This window comes from Fusarium tjaetaba (genome assembly GCF_013396195.1).
Source record: "Fusarium tjaetaba strain NRRL 66243 chromosome Unknown NRRL66243_c0000120, whole genome shotgun sequence".
Classification (NCBI taxonomy): domain Eukaryota; kingdom Fungi; phylum Ascomycota; class Sordariomycetes; order Hypocreales; family Nectriaceae; genus Fusarium; species Fusarium tjaetaba.
In genome coordinates, this window is record NW_023501316.1 from 41,553 (window position 1) to 63,166 (window position 21,614).

Here is a 21,614-nt window from a genome sequence, read left to right on the forward strand (position 1 = left end):
AAGGCAATAGATAGCAGGCAGTACGGACTGATTGGCATAGCCGCTGACACGCCCTTCCCTACCTCGAAGCTGTTGATAAGCAGCGATTCGAGTGAGATGCATGATGATAATTGTTTTCCAGGTAACCGCAGTGAGATGTTATGCTACTGCAGCTTGCAGAGTCGCAGAGTACAGTGTCCTGTCCTCTATGCCAAAATAGCCATCTCGTTTCTGTAGACTCTTTCACATTGAAAAGTCGATCAGAGCCCAATTGATGCTGCTTCCGTTTTCTCCAAACTCTTGTGCTCCCGCGAGAAGTTCATTGATCCAACCAGTCTCATTGATCGGAGACGAAAACAGGGTCAGACCTGGGAAGTCCCATTCGAAGACAAACTGATCTGGGACAAAAGACTCAAGCTCGTTATCGCAATTCTTCTCTTGGGCCAGAGGAAAGGTTGACTGTCCTCCTCTGGGGCCTCCTTCGTTTTGGCCTAGCCAGCGCTTGTACTTCTGTATACTCGTCTTCAAAAGTTGGAGGTATAGTGAGCTGGTATTTGATCGAGTGTCGTCTTTATGTCCTGCGGCAGCGACTAGCTCTAGTTCCTGTAGCAAGATGCCGGCTTTCATAACAAGCTCATTGCTAAATCCCTGTGTCTGCAACCTTTCTGCTTCGGGGAGTAAAGCGGACAGCTTGAGCAGAAGAAGGCAACAAAAGGTATTTTTTGCCCAGACAAAGTCCATTGCATACCGAATACTCTTAAGATATATCCTTGGTTCTTGGATGATAATATCAAGATGCTGCTGAAGGGAAGCTTTGGTCATTGACAAGATGTTCTTCTGGATGGGCGACATAACGTTGACGTTCTCCACGCCCGCAGCCCTCACCGCACGGCAAAGAGCCATGTTATCAGCCCAGCAGCGCTGTACTGAGAGGTTAGGCACAAACCAAGGCATCGACTCATGATGCGGCTGCGAAATGCGTATCCAGTCCTGGAACCAGACATCGATGTCGAGTTTGGCATCTTTCACTAGATCAAGAATCTCTTCGTCGCTCAGATTGGCACCTTGGGGTAAAGATGCATAGATCTTTGCACGAAGAACGTTGAGTTCGACTTGAGCAAAGAGATAATGATCCATCCCGGTAGCAAGCGGACTTTGTAGGAGGACTCTGCATCTGCGTGAAGCACCTCGGAACTTGAACGTTGGCATTCCACCAGCATCCACATGTAGAATGTAGCTCATCACTAATAAATGGAGCCAAACTCTAGTCTTGCGCATGCGCATAATGTTGTGGTTGTAGGTAGTTTGGTCACTGTTGGCCATCTGCATTTCTCCCAACACGGCTTCTGCAATGAGTGTATCGTAGGCTTCAGGGAATCCAAGATCCAAAGCCATGCGTGTCGCAATCGCAATCAGGAGGGCCCTCTCTCCCGCATAGCAAGCTTGAACTAGGATAGCCTGTACTGTCTCAAGGCTTCCCATCAACGGATTGACGATAGCAGCATTGAGCATGCGTTGAGTATGAAGCGCGAGAGCTCGCCATCTCGAGCTTGTGCCATTTAGTACACGACATCCAACTGAGCATATTGTGATACATAGCAAAGGACTTTGACTTCGAATAGCTTCAATCGTGTCAAAGCGCGGGTCAAAGACAGGAACGTAGCGGTCACAGCCGGAGAAGAAGGCGTTGAAGTACAGCTGCGCCTCGTCATCCTTCATCTCAATCCCGAGCTCGGCAGTTGTAGGGGCTATTGTATCGGTCTCGAAGGCTGACCTTGATCTTCCTTGTGACCTGGTAAGGAATGCAGCAGTGTCTGGAGAGCTCGTGCTGGTCGATGCCACGGGTCCCGAAGGGATTGTTGTTGGAGCCGATGTGTATATAGCATGAGCCGCGATCTCCGTACGACTCGCTGTGATAAATGGCGACTGATTCTCCGCTGAGTAGGTAGTGGGTGAGCATTCCATCATAGGTGCCTGAGTTGATTGCAGTCTTGACTTGAGAAACTCGATCTCTCTTTGAAGCGCCTCGATCTTTCTGTGATGACATTAGAAACATTCTTGTCAGCGGCGACAAGGAAGCCAAACAGTTCATGGTCCTCTTTTGGTTTCTGGGCGAATTGGCATGTCTTTTGAAGTTGACAACATCTACATTGCCCATTAGCACCGCGAGTCCACAGCCTTCTACACAATATACACACCGAGAACATGGCCGCGAGCCATTGCACTTGACCTATTCAAGATGTAAGCTGCGTACGTCCAGAGAGTTCCCTAAGTGTCTACTGACTTTACTCTGACGACAAGCTATGCATGCTTTCTTAAAGACGTATGTTAGCTTCTTTCATCGCAGGGCACAGGCAATAACTAGATGTCGAGGTTCGCTGGTTTCAAAGCAAGGCGGCTGTACCGGTAATCTTTTCTTACGGATCCGTGAGGATGGGGCTGTTTGTGAAGTTCCCCCCTCTGAAGGCTGATGGATTTTTGACATGCTGATCTTGATTCATCTTAATACGTGAGCCTAGACTGATATTGAAGGCTGGAACACGCTTCTCGTGATGATCCTTTGCTCTCTGGCGAATCATGTTTGCGCGGGGAAATCCAGAACCGAAGTCTTGTTTTGACGCCTCAGGCAGGAATATGCTTTAATATCTGCTGATAGGTCAGGAAGACATATATGTGGAGCTTAACTCTTAGTTCTCTACAGTAAGTTCATGACGATCTGGATATCCGTTGTTTAATGTCTGGATCAAACAGCGTAAAACTCATCGTTGTTGGAAGAACTGTCTCAAAGTCACTCGGAGGTCAATCGGGCTATATGATCATCAAAAATAATGCCGTTGCTGGCTGTCGGAGTGGACTTTTTACCCCGTGGAGACGCTCGGCAACGAAATCGGACTTTTTGGTGTTTTCTCCGACTCGATCGTGAGGGGTTTAGTACCGAACAGGTCACGCGGCAGCGCAGAAACGGACTTGGTCAGAGTTCTCCGGGGATGGCGTCGGACGAAGTGAAGCAAGCCCGATGTTGGCTTCTTTTTGGTAGATGTTTGCTGTAAATGAGGCGATACTTGCATCCCGAATCCGGCAATGAATGCATGTTGCGACAAGTTAAAAGAGGAACGTTCCCTCCTCTAATGCCCTCTTTCAATCGTTCACTATTGAGTTTTCACATCAAACCTCGATTATTGATTCATCATGCCTCAACGTGAACGCATTCCTTCTTCGTGGACTGTCGAGGCAGCTGGCAAAGACAGCACCAAGCCGTCTGTCCACTTGCGTTGCAACGATGCCACTCTACCCTTTGAGTTCAACTTTGAAGCCGTCCGTCCCAACGTCTTCAGAACAACCTTCACATCCGCTACCCATCCTCTACCGCCTCGTCCCAGCGTCCCTCGTGCTGAGACAAAGCTAGACGGTGCTCAGCCAAAAGTCACATCGAATGACAAGGGTACCAATATCCAGATTGGTGATGTGATCGCCAATGTCGACTACGCCGGAGAGACTCCTCTTCTCTCTGTAGGCTTCGATGGTCAGCCACCAATTCTCCAAGATCTCGACAACAGATCTTATGCTGTCAATGGCGACGGTGTCGCTCATTACACTCAGTACAATCGCAAGACGTTCCATGTCGGTCTTGGTGAAAAGGCTGCGCCAATGGATCTCTCAGGTCGCCGCTTCCAAATATCAGCAACCGACAGCTTTGGATACGACGCCCACCGAACTGACCCTCTCTATAAGAACATCCCCCTCTTGATCAATGCTACGCCCCAAGGCTGCGTGGCTATGTTCTCTACCAGCCATACTCGAGGAGAATACTCCATCGGCTCTGAGATGGATGGTATGTGGGGATTCTACAAGGTCTACCGTCAGGACTTTGGAGGCCTGGAAGAGTATATCATCACCGGAAAGACTCTCAAAGAAGTTGTTCAGACCTACGCTGATCTCGCCGGTTATCCTCTCCTCGTTCCTCGCTGGGCCTTTGGTTATCTCTCTGGAGGCATGAAGTATTCCATGCTCGATGACCCCCCTGCTGGTGAAGCCTTGATCGAGTTGGCGCACAAAATGAAGGAGCACGACATTCCTTGCTCGGCTTACCAGATGTCATCTGGATACACCGTGGCTGAGCAACACCCCAAGAACCGACACGTTTTCACCTGGAATCGTCACCGTTTCCCTGATCCCGAGAACTGGATCAAGGAGTTCCATAAGCTGGGTATGCGTACTATTGCCAACGTAAAGCCATATCTTGTTTCCAGTCATCCCGAGTACCAGAAGCTCAAGGATGCTGGTGGTCTCTTCCTTGATCCTCACACCAAGGAGCCAGCTGTCACCAAGCTTTGGAGCGCTGGAGGCGGTGAGAGAGCCAACGGTGGTCACATTGACTTCACTTCTGAGGCCGGTTACAACTGGTGGTACAATGGGATCAAGAAGCTTGCGGAAGAGGGTATCGACTGCATGTGGAACGACAACAACGAGTACACGATCCCCGATGATGAATGGGAGTGCGCCCTCAATGTCAGCAAGGATGTACTTGAGGTTCCTGAAGGGCTTGAGAAGCGACCTCAAGTCGGCCTTTGGGGTCGCAGTTTACATACTGAGCTCAACGGCAAGGCATCTCACGATGCTCTTCTCGCTGTCAACCCTGACTCTCGTCCTTTCGTTCTCACACGCAGTGCCACAGCCGGTACTATGCGTTACGCCTGCAGCTCTTGGAGCGGTGACAACACTACTAGTTGGGATAGTATGAGAGGCTCGACTGCTCTCGGTCTCAACGCTGGCCTCTCCCTGATGCAGTGTTACGGACATGATATTGGTGGTTTTGAGGGTCCTCAGCCTGACCCTGAGCTTCTCCTTCGATGGGTCCAGCTTGGTATCTACTCTCCTCGATTCGCCATCAACTGCTTCAAGACAGGCGAAGACAACTCGATCGGTGATGTCATTGAGCCTTGGATGCACCCATCTATCACTCACCTTGTCCGCAAGACTATCAAGCGTCGCTATGCATTGATTCCTTATATCTACTCTCTGTCTCTTGAGAGTCATCAGACTGCTTCGCCGCCCCAGAGATGGATCGGTTGGGGTTACGAGTCTGACCCTGAAGTCTGGAAGCTGCTCGATGGAGAGAAGCAGTACTGGTTCGGTGACTCCATGCTCGTCGGTGGTGTCTTTGAGGCTGGAGCAAGCAAGGTCAAGTTCTACCTACCCAAGGCGTCAGATGATGATGAGGGTTACCTGAACCTGAATGCACCTTACCAGTATCTTGAGGCTGGTCAATGGGTTGACCTTGACGTCGAGTGGCATGGTGCTGGCATCCCCGTTCTCGGCAAGGTTGGCCGCGCCGTCGCTGTTGGTCGAGACGTACAGGTTCTCTCTCCTGGTGAGAAGAAGAACGTGGCAAATCTCCCTCTTGATGATTACCGGGGCGTGGAGATCTTCCCTCCTCAGAAGGCATCTCGCGATGGCAAGTGGCATGAGACAACGTGGTATGAGGATGATGGTACCTCTGTCTCAACCAAGAATAAGATCTCTTCTTACACCATTGCTTACTCGGCTACGGAGTCTGAGATCAAGGTCAAGTTTTCCAAGGATGAAGGTTCTGGTTTCCAAGCACCTTGGAAGTCACTTGTTGTCATTCTACCCTTTGGCGACTTGAGAAAGGTCATTAGTGAGGATAAAGAAGTCGTGGACTTAAGCCTAAGCACAGAGGGCAAGAAGCAATATGAGCTGAAGTAGAGTTTTGGAGGCAAAATGACAGTCAGTTGGAGACATAAAAGCCAGTAATAATCAACATTAGTGTGCATAAAGAGTTCGTTGGATCAATTCAAGTTAAAATTCTACTGGGTTCCCTCTGCCGGAATAAGCTCACAGCCACAAGTCTCAACTGCAAATAACAGTTCTGTTAGAATTCTACATTGCTTTGCTGTGTCAATTCACACGTCGTGAACACGTAATTCTCATTGTCTTCACTAAATCGTATGTATTAACATGACCTATCTAGAAATACCACTCCTCCTTGATGCTGAAGACCTCAAGTTACCGCATATTGCTTTGGAGTTGCAAGGCCAGCACGGTGCTTGCGAAACCATCAAGACTCACTCACGTATCCTCCGATCTGTGAAGTTCAAGCCACTTTGCCGTAGACAAGAGCTATTCTCAAGGGGTAAACACTAATGATGTAGTACTGATTTGTGCGGGGTAGTAGCACCAGAGATCGTCGACAGGATGTCGGGGTTAGCGTCTTGGAGATCCTCCGCAAAGTCGCAGATCTTCCGAAGTAATACAAACCCTCCGCCGAGTACCCAGGTCTCCGGATGCTCTCGGATCGTCGCCACCCAATTGAGGACAATGCTGACACCTCAATACGTCTGAGCTGTAGTTAGAATGTCATTCTCGCGGAGTCGACTTGGTTGTTTTGCTGTGACTGCAAGACCTCGCTGGCCTAGCTCACATATCACTTGCTCTCAACCAACTGGCGGCTGAGATCATAGCACTAGGTCCTCAGTTGACTCAGATCAAGAGATAGACTTATGCCTCTTCTTAGTTGTACTTTCAGACAATAGAAGAAGGATCGCTAGTACCAGATTGTACTTGGTCGTCTTCGCAGAAGCTTTTGCATTTTGCCTCGGGATGATGGCAACATGTGATTCTGAGTAAAGAACTTGGGCGATCCCCCGTGCTTTGCCAACAGGTCCTTCGATCGGACTAACTAGACTACCCAATGAATCGGAGTAACTGATGTCGCACGGATCGGGGTAACTACATTACCCCACAAATCGGAGCACGCTCCCGCCCAGCTCGGCACTTATAAAATTGAAGGTGCTGCATGTACTAATACTCACCACATATTTCCCAACAAACCACAGGGTACTCAGTTTCGCTCGGCATGGCGTACTCAAATTGGTTGATCTACGGAGCACTGCTTACTGGTCTCACCCTTTTTCATCTCATCAGGTCAACATTTCGAGCTGGCCTCCGAAATATCCCTGGGCCATGGCTCGCTAGATCCACAGGCCTGTATCGGTTGAGTCTCGTTTATAAAGGCGATTCCCCTCGGCAGTATCAACTGATACACGAAAAGTATGGTCCTATTGTGCGCACAGGACCAAACCATGTCTCTATCTCGGATCCCGCCATGATACCTGTTGTATACGGCATAGGAAAGAACTTTCAAAAGGTGGACGCCGTCTTTATACCATTGAACAGTTCACTGATATAGATCAAGACCCCCTTTTACACAACGATGTCCTTGATGTACCAAGGGCGGCGAATGGACAGCATGTTCACGGAACGAAATCCCAGCATTCACAAGGCCTTGAAAGGCTCAGTCGCGCAGATATTCTCCATGACAAATATGCGTAATTTCGAGGTGTATGCCGACGAATGTAGCGCCATCTTCTTAGATGCGATGCGCGATCTCGAAGGGCAGAGGTTAGACCTTGCACACTGGCTACAATGGTATGCTTTCGATGTCATCGGGAGCATCACATTTCAACGACGATTCGGGTTCCTGGAGAGGAGATATGATGTCGACGAAATGATCAGCAAGATCAACGACGGCCTCGAGCTTGTCAAAATCATCGGGCAGTCCGAATGGTTGGTTGCACTGTTCGACAGATTGTATGCCAATTCCTGGATCAGGGAGAACTACTGGCCTGACACTATGGACAAGTTCTTGAAAGTAAGTCTTTCTTCTCATGCTCCAAGGTGTTTCCCGTGCGGTGCTCACGTCCAAACTCTTCAAGATTACCGAAAAAGAACTGGATAAATACGATCGGAGTCCAAAAGAACCATCCAGGACAGACTTTCTGTCCCAGATGAGAGAAAAACAAGACAAAACCGGCAAGATAACTCACAGAGATATGGTCAATCATCTCTCGAACAATCTGTTCGTACTGATGCGTCGTCATTGTTATGTTGCTACAGCTAACCTCGGCACAGTCTGGCTGGGAGTGATACCACGGGCATATCTCTGCGTGCTGTAGTTTATTTCGTCATAAGAACTCCGCATGTCTACCAGAAACTGCAAAGAGAAATTGACGAGGCTGATGGGGCCGGTCACCTCTCAGAGTACGTGACATATCAAGAGTCGTTGAAACTGCCATACTTGTAAGTCCGACAATCGAAGGCTCATTGCAATAGCGATTCCTGACAAGCTCAATAGCCAAGCTACATTAAAGGAGGCCATGCGAATACATCCTGCTGTGGGATTTCCTTTGGAGAGATATGTACCTGAAGGAGGTGCAGAAGTTTGTGGCTACAGTCTTCCAGCTGGCACTAACATCAGCACTTCTGCGCCACTGATGCATATGGACAAGGGCGTTTTTGGTCACGACGCCCGGATCTTTCGACCTGAGAGATGGCTGGAGGCTTCGCCAGAGCAGTTGAGTCTCATGGATCGCACCTTTATTGCGGTACGTAATCTAACGTCTCGTGGACGAGCAGCTAACTTAACGTCTTCCCTCGCAGTTTGGGCACGGTTCTCGAACGTGCATCGGTAAAAATATCTCCCTCATGGAGATGGGCAAGTTGATCCCACAGCTCTTCCGTCATTTCGATATTGAGTGGGCTTCGGAGCAGTCAGAGTGGCACACACATGCCGCCTGGTTTTGGAAGCAGTCGGGATTGTTTGTGAAACTTAAGAGGCGGGAAACAAAAGAATGGTGTACGGCGACCGAGCTGGGAATCTAGGCACAGATTTAAATTTGGGTTACCGATTGAGGAAGTGCAAGCCACCAGAAGTAGCTTCGGGCAGACGACAGAGGCAGTGGTAACACGGCTATTCTATTCATGAAACTTTCAAGATGACTGTGAGAAATCTGGGTCTATGGACTACTCGGAAGTATTCTAAATCTATATCGACGAGACCATTAGTCCAATTGGACTTGCCGCACTATCATGAGCCCAGTCAGCAGCAGCAAACCTGAGCTGATAATAAGTTCCGCTTGACGCGTATAGAGGCGCAGAAGAATACATATCACTCCAAGAAGCATCTGTAGTCGTGCAGGTACGAGGTCCACCTTTTTCTCCAAGACAAGTATAAAGCTTTACAGCCACGCTGCACTTGAGGCTGCCGTCAGTCGGTCGATCACAGACCAAGGGCGCGTGATAGAATGATAAAATAGTAGGACAGACTATGACTGAAACAAAGTCAAAATTCCCCGCATAGAAGAGTGCGCACAAAGAGTTTCTATTAACTGATACATTACCAGTACCCTCTTCGTATTTAAACAGATTAGTTGGCCGAGTTAAGAAAGCACCTATCCACAGAGTACTCTGGCAGGCCATTTCCACGTATAACTTGGCCATCTGCTGGGCCACCTTGAGCAGTCAGCGTGAACAGACTCGGGATAGGCAGGAGAGCGGTTGTCGTAGAGACTTCGTCAATAATCGTGGTGGAAGTTGGTGATTCGGTGGAAGTTGTCGTTGTTGCGTCCAGTGTTGTATCAGTAGAGATCTGCGTCGAAGATGCCGCGGAGTCAGTGGTAGACTTTGCAGCCGTGGTAGGCTCTGTAGTTCCAGTAGACTCTGTCGTTGTCACTGAAGCATCAATCGAAGATGTCAACTCACCTGATATTGAGATAGATGGCCCAGACACTGCTGTACTGGTGATTTCAGTTCATGTCGCTACAGAAATATCGGACCATGTGACCGAGGTAGTAGACCCAGAATGAGCTACGGAGGTGGACTCGGAGATTGCGATCGTCGTTGCCTCTGTCAACTCTGTCTGCTCTCTCAACGCCGTTGTATCCGATAATGGCTCTGAAAAGCTGATGGTTGGAGAGAAAGTGGACTCAGAAATCGCGAGAGTGGTTGTTGTCATCGAGTCTGACTGCTCGGTCGCTTTCGTGGTATCTGTCGATAATGTCAAAGATAGTCCCAGACTTTCTGTGTTGGTAGCAGTAGTAGCAATGGCTAATTTAGATTATCAGTAGCTTGAGTAAAAAGTTTCATAAATGAACTTACTGGAAGAGTTTGGCTTGCAAGGGCCAGCAACTACAGACTCAAGCCCAAAGGCCAGGGACAAGAGAAGCGCCAAATGCATAACTGCTATTAAAGAGCGGAAGAATAAAACGAAATTTAATCCGAAAAGTTAAAGGGCGAGAAGTGCTTAAAGAGTAAGGTTAAAGCCTTTTATGTTATTTTTTTCTTTTATTTATAGCTGCTAAATTGGCCGAGACGATTCTAAACTAATAGTCTCTTAGAAGTTCCCGTAGCTAAAGATTTAGCGCGAATAGACTTAGCGCTATTGAATACCGCTATGGCAATAATTTTAAAAGAAATAAACGTAGTACTAGGCAGCTCAAAATTTCTCTATGAATTAAATAGCCCCCCTTCTTAATTATATTGTGTAGACCTTTTTTATTCTTATTAGCTCGATATCCTCAGGCCCGAGGCGGTGAATTGTGTGAATAACTAAAAGAGATCGGAGGGGGAAGCGAAGGACCTTCTACCGCCCCGCAATCTTACCGAGAAGGCTAACTATAGACGAAGGGACAAGCTAGTTAAGCTGCCATAGCCAAGAAGACTCTCGCCCTGTTGAGCCCTGACGAGAGCCTTGGAGAATTTGCCTTGCGCGCCCGATCTTAACGGTTCAAATTTTCGAAGAGAGCACGGAGCGGAATATGCATGCTCTGTCGCGGCTCGACCAGTGGGACCATCGTATCAACGTCTATGTGAAGACTCGGCTGAGAGATACCGCCGGGTAACTACCGATATGTTAGTTTCGCATTGCATTTATCTAAAACAGATCGCAGTGTAGGTCTTGTGTCCAAAACCTACCTTAGTCGGCTGGGTCATATGCAGACCAGTCAGTGATCGTCCTTGCGATACGAGGTCTTCTTGTCTAATGGTGGATGGGAGGCCTTGAGGTATTCCAAACCCTCCTGTTCCAGTTGAAGGAGAAATTGGTGTGTATAGTTGCCGTTACTGCACTTTCGCGTATGTGAGAGAGTTGGGGAGTGGTCGACATTATCGTCAATTGTGGATATATTGTATCTTGGAAGCTGGCGGATAAGGATGGCTACGTTCACTAAACCGTCAGTAGCACGATGAGCGCTCCTGTTTACATCGAGCTGTAGGAGGGGGGCAGTAAACATAGGTTCCGCNNTTACTGCCCATAACTTCCCTACCCAATCTCCAAGTAGCAATATTCAGGAAGACTTATTAAAGGATAAGAATCTAGTGAACCTATACGGATTATCATTCTACACTAGTTCGAGACTGAAAGTACAAAAAGTACTGCTGTTCACTACTCTTGATCCCATCTTTGCAACTCTATCCGACCTATGCGGATATCAACACGCCGCTTAATCATTTCAGAGCTTTGGAATAGGAACAACAGCATCAGCAATGCCATTATACTTCTTGTCTCCAAAGTTGCCGCCGTTCCCGAGCAGCAGTCGCTTAGTTCCCTTGATAGTAATCTCTCTGACGCTCCGAGAGTAGGCAGACCAGTGGTTGATGTCAACCTTCTTCCACTGTCCTTCCACTGGATTATCGCCTTGAATCAGAAGATTCTCGGAGGAGGTGGTACTGATGATAATGATGCCAGAGCTGTCCTTGGTATAAGGGTTACGAACCCAAGTCACGTATGGTCCACTGGTGAACAAACTACCATCGGTGGCTTTGAGCCTGGTACCGGGGATAGGCCCAAATGTAAGAGGGCTATCGGAGATTTTGTAATAGATTCTGCAGGAATCCACGCCGCAGCGTTCCCAAGTCATGATCCACTTATCAGTACTCTCGATGTGAGCCACAGTGGTCATGCCAGGGCGAGCGTCATAGCTACTCTCAGCCTCATCAGCGACAATGTCTGACCAGTTCTTAAGGTCGGTGGTGGTAGTATGAACGAGCTTCTGAGCATGATTGGGGTCCCGCTGGTCGGAATAGTAACAGACCAGCTTTCCGTCATACATCAAGAAGAAGGGCTCCCATAGCGCTTTATTGCCATTCTGAATGGTGTTTGGTCCATCACCATACGCAATATGAGACACAAATTCCCAAGTCTTTGCGTCATCTTTGCTAGCGTAGACATCGATGTAAACACGACCTTCCAGGCTTTCAGGGGTCGAAACACCAGCTGCGAGTATAGTGCCCTTGTCATAGCCACCGAAGTCGGTGGGAAGTGTGTACAGGAATGGTTGGAAACGCATGCCCCAACCGTTCTGTGTGTCTTTGACGGCACTGAAATTGGACCAAGTTGCACCGCCATCGATCGACTTGTAGATCGGATCTAACCAGAATGTTAACCTCGGCAGCATATAAACACACAGAGATCAAAAGACATACGATTGACAGGGTATTCCTTGGAGTCAGCTGGGTAGTTTTCCCAGGTCATAAGCAGGGACTCGTCAGGTAGTTGGAGTGAGCGAGCATATAGTGTACCCCAGAGCTGAGCATCGGCCGCAGGCTTGAAAAATTCGTTCTTGGTGAAGTTGGAGAAAGGAGTAGGGGCACGTTTCTCAAGTGCAGCAGCATAAGTAGTGGCCAAAGAGGCCAAGCCGAGAAGAAGAGACCTCATCATGGTTGATAAGAGTAAGTTGAAGGGAGCTTTGTTATTTATTGTGATCCGGGGTAAAGAATGCGTTTAGAGGATAAACGATAAAGAATGATGGAAGTCTTATATATTCAAGATTATGTACAATAAATACTTATTAACGAAATATCACTTCAGACACCAATACCGTACCTAGCAAAGTACCCAAAATGACGAGCAAAGGAGATCCAAACGCGCCAATGGCGCAACTGCCAGTGAGTTTCTGACTTTAGCCAAATAACGCGTTAAGGTTATTGGACTGCAGGATGCGGCAATTCATGGCATCATCCCAATATGCGGGGTGATAGTCTGGGGTAACTAACTAGTGTCTATGCGTCGGTACACCTCTCACATCATCAGCTGATACCGTTCGGTGTTTGACCCGACACTCCGCAGGTTGATTTTGCCTAGGTTGGCATCGGATATGACCCGATACTCCGCGACCAGAAAATGGCACAACCAATGATTCACGTGTCTTCCACTATGGAGTGGTTTCTACAACAGGCTGTCATATTACTTTCTCACTTGAAGAAACCAATATCACCTTTTCAAACCACTTCGCACATGCACTGCATAGTTACATCCGACCCAGCATCATTCTTTGCGGTCCTGTCATCATGAAGAGCGCTACCCTAGCAATCCAGACACATCGACGCCAGATTCACGATCATGAAACCTCCCAGCCTCTGACCTTCGACAAGGCCGTGAAGGAAGTCGAAAATGGCCATGATCCTTCAGCTGTTGCCATCCGCCTGCTGGAGGAAATGTCACCAGCCGAGCGCTTGCATCTCCTGGATGGAGACATGCCTTTCTGGGATGGTCTGCGGGAAATACTCTGCGATCGTTATAACCGCAAACCATTTGTCATGGGCGCGATCCCTCGTCTCAACATTCCGGGAGTAAAGTTTACCGATGGGCCCAGGGGCATTGTCATGGGCTCGTCGACAGCCTTTCCGATTGCCATGGCGCGCGGTGCAACCTGGGATGTTGATCTCGAACGGCGTGTTGGTAATGCTATTGGACTCGAAGGCAAGGCCCAAGGCGCCAATCTCTTCGCTGGTGTATGTATCAACCTCCCGCGCCATCCAGCTTGGGGTCGCATCCAGGAGACATATGGAGAAGACCCCATTTTGTTGGGCGAATTTGGCACTGCACTCACCCAGGGCGTTCAAAATCATATCATGGCATGCGTTAAGCATTTTGCTTTGAACTCGATAGAGAATGCTCGGTTCCGAGTTGATGTACAAGTAGACGAAGACGTGCTTCATGAAGTATACCTTGCTCACTTTAGGAAGGTCATCGAAGCTGGCGCAGCATCAGTCATGTCTTCATATAACTCGGTCAACGGCGAGTGGGCTGGGCAGAGCAGGCTCTTACTTACAGATATCCTGCGCGGCCAGTGGGATTTCACTGGGTTCGTCATGACAGACTTCATTTTCGGTCTACGAAACGCTGCGACTTCTCTGAAGAGCGGCTTGGATATTGAAGCTCCTTTCATGCAACAACGGGCAATGCATCTGAATGATGCATTGATGAGTGGTGAAATATCCTGGGTTGATGTCGGCAAAGCGGCCATGAACATTTTGCGCACCAAGCTCGAATTTGGCTCTCTTCTTGTCCAGGAAGCACCTGATGAGTCGGTTGTCTTCTGTGCAGAACATCGACAGCTCGCCCAAGAGGTTGCAGGACGATCAATGGTTCTTCTTAAGAATGATTCTATCAATGGCAATCCGGTTCTGCCACTCAAATCAGAAGCTCTATCTCGTTTGGCTGTTATTGGCCGTCTGGCAAACAAACCCAACACGGGGGACAAGGGATCCTCACAGGTTTTTTCACCGACCATCGTCACCCCCTACCAAGGACTCAAGAGTGAAATTCCGAGCGCAGATGTTATTCTTGAAGATAGTGACAATCCAGAAGCCGCTCGAGAGGCCGCCGAGCAAGCAGATGTTGCTGTTGTTATCGTAGGCTACGATGCCGGGGATGAGGGCGAATATGTGGTGCCTTCGCTCCAGAATGACCCCAGCCTATCTGAGCTATTCCCCCCGACGAGAAATCCCGACGAGGAAGAGATGTTGTCGATTGTGCGGGGAAATCCAGCCCAAGGAAAACAAGAATCAGCATTGGAAGTTGGTGCTGGTGGCGACCGACGGTCTTTGCGATTAAGACCTCGAGACGTTCAAGTTATCAATGCCGTGGCGTCTGTCAACTCACATACAATCGTGGTGCTTATTTGCGCCGGTGCTGTTATAATGGAGGAATGGAAAGATAAAACACCTGCTATCTTGATCAGTTGGTACGCTGGGTCAGAGGGTGGCCATGCACTCGCAGACGTCTTGCTTGGACGTGTTGATGCTGGAGGTAGATTACCATTCTCTATCCCTAAGGACGAAAGCCACCTCCCAGAACTTGACATCGAAGCATCAAGTATCAAATATGATCGTTGGTACGGCCAAGCTCTGCTCGATAAGCTTGGAGTTGACGCGGCTTTTCCACTCGGTTATGGGTTGTCCTATACAAAGTTTCGATTCAGGAACCTTGAATGTGAGTATTTGACAGGCCAGAGGAGTATCAAGGTCGCGTTGGACGTGGAAAATATAGGTCTGAGATCCGGCCATCACGTTGCCCAGGTGTATGGATACCCTAAGATGGCAGAGTTTCCGCATCGGGTCTTGCTTGGTTTCAGGAATGCTTACTTGCAATCGAGGGAGTCGAAGCGAATATGTATTGAAGCATCCTTGCGGCCAATTGAACGATGGGTCAATGGCAAATTCTGCTTGTTGGTTAGTTCTGTTGAGATTGAGGTTGCTGGACACTCTGGGGACAAGGAGGCGATTCGCATGGTTTGTAAGCTACTTTGAAGCGCACAATATGCACAATTAGCAGATAAATTGATTGGAAAATTGATTGCAGCTTGCTACGTGCCGCAAATAATGGTAGGATCACTACACAACTTGGACGAGCCATTTCATTGTTTGTAACACCGAAAGCATTCCATCGGCCTCAAGGCTCCAGTATTCGACCATTTTCAAGGTATCCAAGACTGTGTCTTTCCAACCTAAAGGCAAAAGGGTAGACCCGGGGTGTAAGCGTGCAAACCCAAGCAGTATACTTGCGCTTCTTGCTGAGCTTCGCAGCATGAGCCAAGTCCCGTGGTGACGATGGTAGTAACCTGGTGCATTAACTAGCAACCTTTGGTAGTGACAATCCAGTGCAGCAGAAGTATCATGATCATCCAACTCTTGGTCTACAGCTTCGTTAAGAGCAAAATGCATAAACGGCCAGGAAATAAGCTCGCGGATATACGTGACGCGCCCGCGCAGGACGAATCGGATCACATCATCCTCGACACCTCCATAAGGAGAGGATTCATTTTCGATACTGACGAGCGGCGGTAGTGAGGTTTGCCATGTCTCGAGTTGATGTGATGTATCTTTTCTAATCTCTCTCAAAGCTCTTGAAACCGACAGCCAGCTTCCATGCTGGAGCTGGCCCATTATTCTTCGAGCATTCACCTCGACTCTCCATAGAGCTATCTCGGACAGGTAAAAGTACCATGCTCGCTCAAAATCACCTTCGCATCCATCGGGAGGCTTAGGGAACAGCTCGGGAGGGTCATCAGCCAGTCCAGCGGGGCTAGACATGCCCAGTTCGAACCTGAGCTCCTGTTCAGACTTCCAGCACGACCACAAAACACTCTGTTCTGAAGTCTCCTGCGTGCATGTCTGGCCCGAAGCAGGGTCGAGTTGTCGGATGTAAGAAAGCGAGTGGCAAATCGCTAATCCGTGTACAAATGTTGCCCAAGCCTCGACAGGTCGTATCAGTGACATGAGAAGAACCCCTGATAGAAAGGCGCACTGAGCATGTATCAGTCCCACTGGACCTAAGCCGCCACCAACTCTTCTCTTTGCTGCCTCGAATAGGTAAATCGCCATTCGTCGGTCTGGGTGTGATAGAGGGAGATGCTCTTCGAGTGGTCGGGCAATGGCTCCGTTGGCGCAAACCAGAAGCGCCAGACCGGAGTCGATGCTCCAGTCAAGTCCCTGTGCGCACAGCCTGGAGACAAGTCTTCGTGTTTCTTCCTCGTCCAAGATTGGGTTCTTGACATGAATATGGGCGAAGAAGCTACTGAGCCACCGCTCGCATGATGCCCGGTCGAGAATCTCATCCACCCATGGTCTCTGTGCATTACTGCATTCAGACTGTGACCCAGGGGGTTGTTGTGTATGGGACGTCAGAATTGGTAACTGGACGTCTCTGAAGACACTCCATTGGAGGACTTTGTCGATCGTAATAGGGAAAAGAATCTTGTGGATGACACTAGGCTCGGGCGATAAGTCGTCGCTGGTCTCATGGATACTGTCATCATAATGGGTCCCTAGGAACGCCGGCTGGGGCCTCGATTGGCTGTCTATCTTACGCTCGAGTCGGTCGAGCCGGTCTAGGATGGCAAGGCTCGCTTGATCGAATGTCACATTGGTGTCTGGTTCGAAAACACATTCCACGCCAGCTTTTACGCAGAATGAACAGGCCGGCCGTTGCTGATCGCACTTTGTTCTCCGAGCGCGGCATACCTGGCATGCTTTGATGGCTCGTTTCCTAGCGTACGTAGAGGCAGGGCGGCTGATGGAAGCACGGTGACTGTCTGCGCGACGGCGAGATTGAGACGCCATGGCGTTGAGAGAAAGACAAAAAGAAGGGCAGCGGAATGTCGGGGGGGGATGCTAAAAAGAGATACGAGTGATGTTGAGTGATGGTTTCTCTTTATTCAGCAAGAAACAAGGCATCGGAAACTAGCGGAGTATCGGGTCCAAATCCGATGTGTAGAGTCATGGTTCTATACCAGTTTTCGCCTAGTTGAGCCATTCTTCCCCGCATGGGGAACAAGTCTAAGAGTTTCCTCGCGACCCCGCGAATTAGACCAAACCTTCCCCAGTCTGGGTTGGCTTGGAAATGGCCTGGGTCGCGACCGAATAGCATATCATGTCGACAAACTCACCGGCCACCGGAATGATATAAGATACAAAGAGCACGTTCCTCTTCCCTTTTTTCCCCTCCAAAGCATCCTCAACAGCATCGCCAACGACTCTTCTGATTGAAATTTGACAATACAACATCCACTTCACCATGGCCAACACCAGTCAGCATGCACTCGACCAAAAGAGTACCTTGAGCCACATGGACGCAACCGTTGAGCATATGGCAGTCTCTGACAAACACATGCTGGATCAGATCCAAGTGGCCAATGCCAACGAACATAGTCTGACCTTCAAGGATGTCGCTCGAAAGCACCCCAAGATTATCTGGTGGTCCTTCTTCTGGTGCATGTGTGCTGTGGGTTGTGAGTTTTCGCTCGTCGGATGATACCGGCATATCTACTGTGAGATGCTGACTTGTCCAACCAGGGGGTTTTGATACCCAGGTCAACGGTGCCATGGTAGGTGTTCCAGCCTTTCGCAAATACTATGGGTAAGTCACCATTTCATTTCACCCCTCTAATAATATTATTTCTAATCCATGACAAAGTCACGAGCTCAATGGTCACTGGGTGATCCCGGCGGACTGGTTGACCGCTTTCAACATTGTCTCTTCCGTCGGTCAGTTCTTTGGAGGTTTTGCTTGCAGCGCCATCTCCGATAGAATGGGCCGCAAGAAGAGTCTTACTTTGGGCGTTCTTGTTGTGACTGGAGGCATCATGGGAGAGTCCTTTTCTTCCAGCCGAGCTGCTTTCGTAGTCAGCAAGCTTATCCTTGGCGTCGGAGTTGGCTTTTACTTGACACTGGGCCCTATCACCTGCTCCGAAATTGCCCCGACTGTCTTACGTGGTCTCTCTACCGCTGGTGTCAACCTTGCTATTGCCGTCGGTCAACTGATATCGAATTCGGTGACTTCGGGTTTTGGTAACCGAGACGACGTTTGGGCTTTCCGAGGACCATTCCTGGCGCAGCTGATCTTTTCTGTCTTCCTCTTCATCGGTAGCTTTCTCTCTCCCGAGTCACCTTGGTATCTTGTGCGAGCTGGAAAGATGGAAGAGGCCAGAATTGTCCTTCAGGATCTGTATGGATCTGAATTTGAGGCATTGGAAAAGCTTCAAGCCATTCAGCAGACAGTCGAAGAGGAGTCCACCATGGCTAGTCCTTCCTACATCTCGGCATTCAAGGGCACTGATAGAGTTCGTACATTTATTTCTATCGGTGTCTTTGCTTGTCAACATGCCGTCGGTATCATTTTCGTCCTCAGCTTCTCCACCTATTTTTTCCAATTAGCTGGACTCAATACGCAAAAGTCTCTGAACCTTGGTGTTGGTGTTACCGCCTGTGGTGTAGCTGGCAATATCTGCTCGTGGTTTATTGTGAACCGCTTTGGCCGCCGCCCTATCTTTATCCTGGGAATGTTCGCTTGTACGACCATTCTTCTTCTCATCGGTGTTCTCGATGTAGTGCCAACAGGTGCCGCCAAGTGGGCTATGTCTTCTCTGACTGTTGTTTTCTCGTTTGTGTACTTCCTCACGATTGGAGCGGTAGCATTTGTTTTACTGGGGGAAGTCTCCTCCTTGTCCCAAAGGGCTCGAACAACCGCTCTGGCCACCGCAACTCAGGCTATCTTTGGTATTATTATGTTCTTTGCTGTTCCATATATGGTCAATCCTGACGCTGGGGTAAGTTCTGCCCTGTCCTTGAACGACTGAATATACTAATTGTTCTAGAACCTCGGCGGCAAAGTTGGCTTTATCTTTGGTGGACTCTCGGCCTTTGCTTCCATTATCTGTGTTTTCTATATCCCCGAGCTCAAAGGACGAACTTATCAGGAAATTGATACAATGTTTTATCGCCAAGTTCCTCTGCGTAAGATGGGATCTTATACTATATAATAGTTAAATAAGACTTACTTTATTCTAAATCTTTAATATTTGGAAAACGAATATAAAAAGTCTAAATATGGTAACTAGGAACTTATAATCTATCAGATCTCTATTACTGAGAATCTTGTTGAGCTAAAAGCTCATCTGCCTCGCTTTTATCTTTCCGATAGTGGACTGCATTCACAGCATAAGCGAGAGATTTCGCGCACTGGCAACACAGTAACTTCGTCTTATGTTTTGAAGCATTTGGCTGGCCCTTGTCGAAGTACAGAGCTTCTGAAAGTGCAAGGAAGGACGTCTTCCAATGGTAGGCTGCCGTAATGCAAGGAAAGGTAATATCTATATAGTAATAGGAATCAATACAAGCTTTAGCAGCATTATTACAGGTAGTTACAGATTGTATCCTTAGCAATATCTGCAAGCCGTATCAGGACAGTATCCATGGTTACAAGTATAACTGCACAGTCCCTTGTAGCTATCATCAAGACCGGCGGCAGGGCAGCCCTCACGACCGTTGGAAGCTGGAGGGGATACAGCTGTTCCATACCTGGTACACTTGCATTGAGCTGGTGGGCAGTAGTTATAGGCACAAGTGAACTTGCAAAGACCAAGATAGTTACCACTTTGACCGTTTGCTACAGCGCCCTCAATGCAAGCCTCTCCGTTCCCTGGGTCAGTCATCGTGGGGGGGTCATTTCCTTGTGTCGGGGAAGCTGGGTTGGTTCCGAGAGAAGGCTTAGGCTGGCACGTTGTGACACGCAGACCGACAGTCAACGACGCGAGACCACTGCTATCAAGAGGGTCAGAGAAGCTGGCGGCAACAGTGCCAACATAGGCATTAAAGTTGTACAAGCCGCAGGGGCAGATGGAAGTGATGTCCATAAGTGAGGTATCGGACAAGACGTTGGTGCTGCCACGCTTGAGAGTGAATGTCTGCTNNGTTCCAGCAGATTGGAGCAGACTCACGACGTAGACTGTGTCTTCCATTGTTTGCCATCCATCCGGGCGACCCTGGAAATAGTTCTCATTGGGCTTAGGGGGCGCTCTGCCAGAGGTTGTATCGGTAGCATCGCAGTTGAGAGCCTTAAGATTACGGCGATACCAGTAGATGATCTGATCCTTCTCAATGTACTTGGCCACGTTGGTGTCTTTGTTCTTGTATGCGGCGATAAAGGGCTTAGAGAGGTCAAGCCAACCGTTGTGAGGCATATCGTTGGACCATTTTGATGCTCCATCGTCGGTGTGTTTATTTCTGAGGGGTCCGATATAGTGAGACTCGCCATAGTCGTTCCAGGTGAGGATTTCAACCATAGGGAATCCATTTTGAAGAACCTCGTTCCAGCGGTCAAAGATGAGTGAGCCGCTAGGGAAGACCCAGTTCTAGTACTGTCAGTCTTTTGACCATTCTTTTCCATGATAAAGGAGAACTAACCTTGGACCAGTCGACCTCAGGACCATAGTGAGTAAAGAACCAGGGCGAGATAGCTAGTTATGAGTTAGTCACCTCTACTATCATGCAGAGGAGGGATACTTACGAGCCATGTACTTTTTGTTTCCAAGCCAGTTCGTGTAACTCTTGTCACCATCGGCGACACTGACACTCTTACCATCCTTAGGCGCCTTGTTGTTACCATCGTTTGGCCAGCCCATCCAGTTCAGAGCACCATCAATACCATTCGTAGAGCCTCCCCAAGGAGTAAAGTTTGGAACAAAGAAGATATTGGAGCCAGAAGCACTTCTGACAGCATTGGCATCGAGGTTATCTCCTGCAAAACTGGACACAAAAACTCTGTTGTCAATGCGTAGCTGACCCGGGCGGTCGGCATACTTCTTGACCTTCTGACCAACAGCGGCTGCATCGCCAACTGACCAGAAGTGAAAGTCGAATGAGATGAAAACTTTCATGTCATTGCGATTGGCAGATTCATACGCGTAATCAAGCTGTGCATCCGTATAATCGTCGGTGCCGATGTTGAGGGCAAAGGCGTCAATGCCAGCGGACTTTGCACGCTTCATATCATCGTCATAGTCGGCAGAGTTTTGTCTGTTGCCAACAATCCCAATCTCGCGGTGTTAATTCAGCATGGAGGTGAGGGGTAGAAATGCGTACCATGAAATGAGCGAACACCAGACGATCGCTCGAGGAGGCTCTTTCAGCGAGTGATCGACTGTCAAGAGCAGCACCTTGACAAATCGTAGTAGCGAAGGCTGCCAGGCCAAGGCCCTGGAATAGGCGAGAAACAA

The 21,614-nt window shown here is 48.8% G+C and overlaps 9 protein-coding genes across 9 annotated transcripts; 4 read left to right on the plus strand and 5 right to left on the minus strand.

The window, feature by feature from the left end:
* Nucleotides 1–222: 222 nt before the first annotated feature.
* FTJAE_6161 (uncharacterized protein) lies at nt 223–2,558 on the minus strand (the record flags this gene model as incomplete). The annotated part of the gene is made up of 2 exons (XM_037352744.1): nt 223–2,014; nt 2,401–2,558. The coding sequence occupies 2 exons, from the start codon at nt 2,556–2,558 to the stop codon at nt 223–225; spliced, it is 1,950 nt and encodes a 649-aa protein (XP_037206756.1).
* Nucleotides 2,559–3,168: 610 nt separating this feature from the next.
* Nucleotides 3,169–5,706, plus strand: FTJAE_6162 (ROT2-glucosidase II catalytic subunit; the record flags this gene model as incomplete). Its single annotated transcript, XM_037352745.1, has 1 exon — nt 3,169–5,706. The coding sequence occupies one exon, from the start codon at nt 3,169–3,171 to the stop codon at nt 5,704–5,706; it is 2,538 nt and encodes an 845-aa protein (XP_037206757.1).
* Nucleotides 5,707–7,249: 1,543 nt separating this feature from the next.
* FTJAE_6163 (pisatin demethylase cytochrome P450) lies at nt 7,250–8,661 on the plus strand (the record flags this gene model as incomplete). Its single annotated transcript, XM_037352746.1, has 4 exons — nt 7,250–7,651; nt 7,991–8,079; nt 8,135–8,384; nt 8,440–8,661. 4 exons carry the CDS (start codon nt 7,250–7,252, stop codon nt 8,659–8,661), a joined length of 963 nt encoding a protein of 320 aa, XP_037206758.1.
* Nucleotides 8,662–9,205: 544 nt separating this feature from the next.
* FTJAE_6164 (uncharacterized protein) lies at nt 9,206–10,015 on the minus strand (the record flags this gene model as incomplete). Its single annotated transcript, XM_037352747.1, has 3 exons — nt 9,206–9,575; nt 9,615–9,885; nt 9,937–10,015. The coding sequence occupies 3 exons, from the start codon at nt 10,013–10,015 to the stop codon at nt 9,206–9,208; spliced, it is 720 nt and encodes a 239-aa protein (XP_037206759.1).
* Nucleotides 10,016–11,288: 1,273 nt separating this feature from the next.
* FTJAE_6165 (BNR Asp-box repeat domain protein) lies at nt 11,289–12,496 on the minus strand (the record flags this gene model as incomplete). The annotated part of the gene is made up of 2 exons (XM_037352748.1): nt 11,289–12,205; nt 12,262–12,496. The coding sequence occupies 2 exons, from the start codon at nt 12,494–12,496 to the stop codon at nt 11,289–11,291; spliced, it is 1,152 nt and encodes a 383-aa protein (XP_037206760.1).
* Nucleotides 12,497–13,125: 629 nt separating this feature from the next.
* On the plus strand, nt 13,126–15,369 carry FTJAE_6166 (beta-glucosidase; the record flags this gene model as incomplete). Its single annotated transcript, XM_037352749.1, has 1 exon — nt 13,126–15,369. One exon carries the CDS (start codon nt 13,126–13,128, stop codon nt 15,367–15,369), a length of 2,244 nt encoding a protein of 747 aa, XP_037206761.1.
* Nucleotides 15,370–15,453: 84 nt separating this feature from the next.
* FTJAE_6167 (oleate-activated transcription factor 1) lies at nt 15,454–17,181 on the minus strand (the record flags this gene model as incomplete). Its single annotated transcript, XM_037352750.1, has 1 exon — nt 15,454–17,181. The coding sequence occupies one exon, from the start codon at nt 17,179–17,181 to the stop codon at nt 15,454–15,456; it is 1,728 nt and encodes a 575-aa protein (XP_037206762.1).
* A 454-nt stretch (nt 17,182–17,635) lies between these two features.
* On the plus strand, nt 17,636–19,379 carry FTJAE_6168 (maltose permease; the record flags this gene model as incomplete). The annotated part of the gene is made up of 4 exons (XM_037352751.1): nt 17,636–17,849; nt 17,914–17,977; nt 18,035–19,166; nt 19,215–19,379. 4 exons carry the CDS (start codon nt 17,636–17,638, stop codon nt 19,377–19,379), a joined length of 1,575 nt encoding a protein of 524 aa, XP_037206763.1.
* A 396-nt stretch (nt 19,380–19,775) lies between these two features.
* Nucleotides 19,776–21,386, minus strand: FTJAE_6169 (murein transglycosylase; the record flags this gene model as incomplete). Its single annotated transcript, XM_037352752.1, has 3 exons — nt 19,776–20,750; nt 20,803–20,855; nt 20,906–21,386. The coding sequence occupies 3 exons, from the start codon at nt 21,384–21,386 to the stop codon at nt 19,776–19,778; spliced, it is 1,509 nt and encodes a 502-aa protein (XP_037206764.1).
* Between the last annotated feature and the right edge of the window lie 228 nt (nt 21,387–21,614).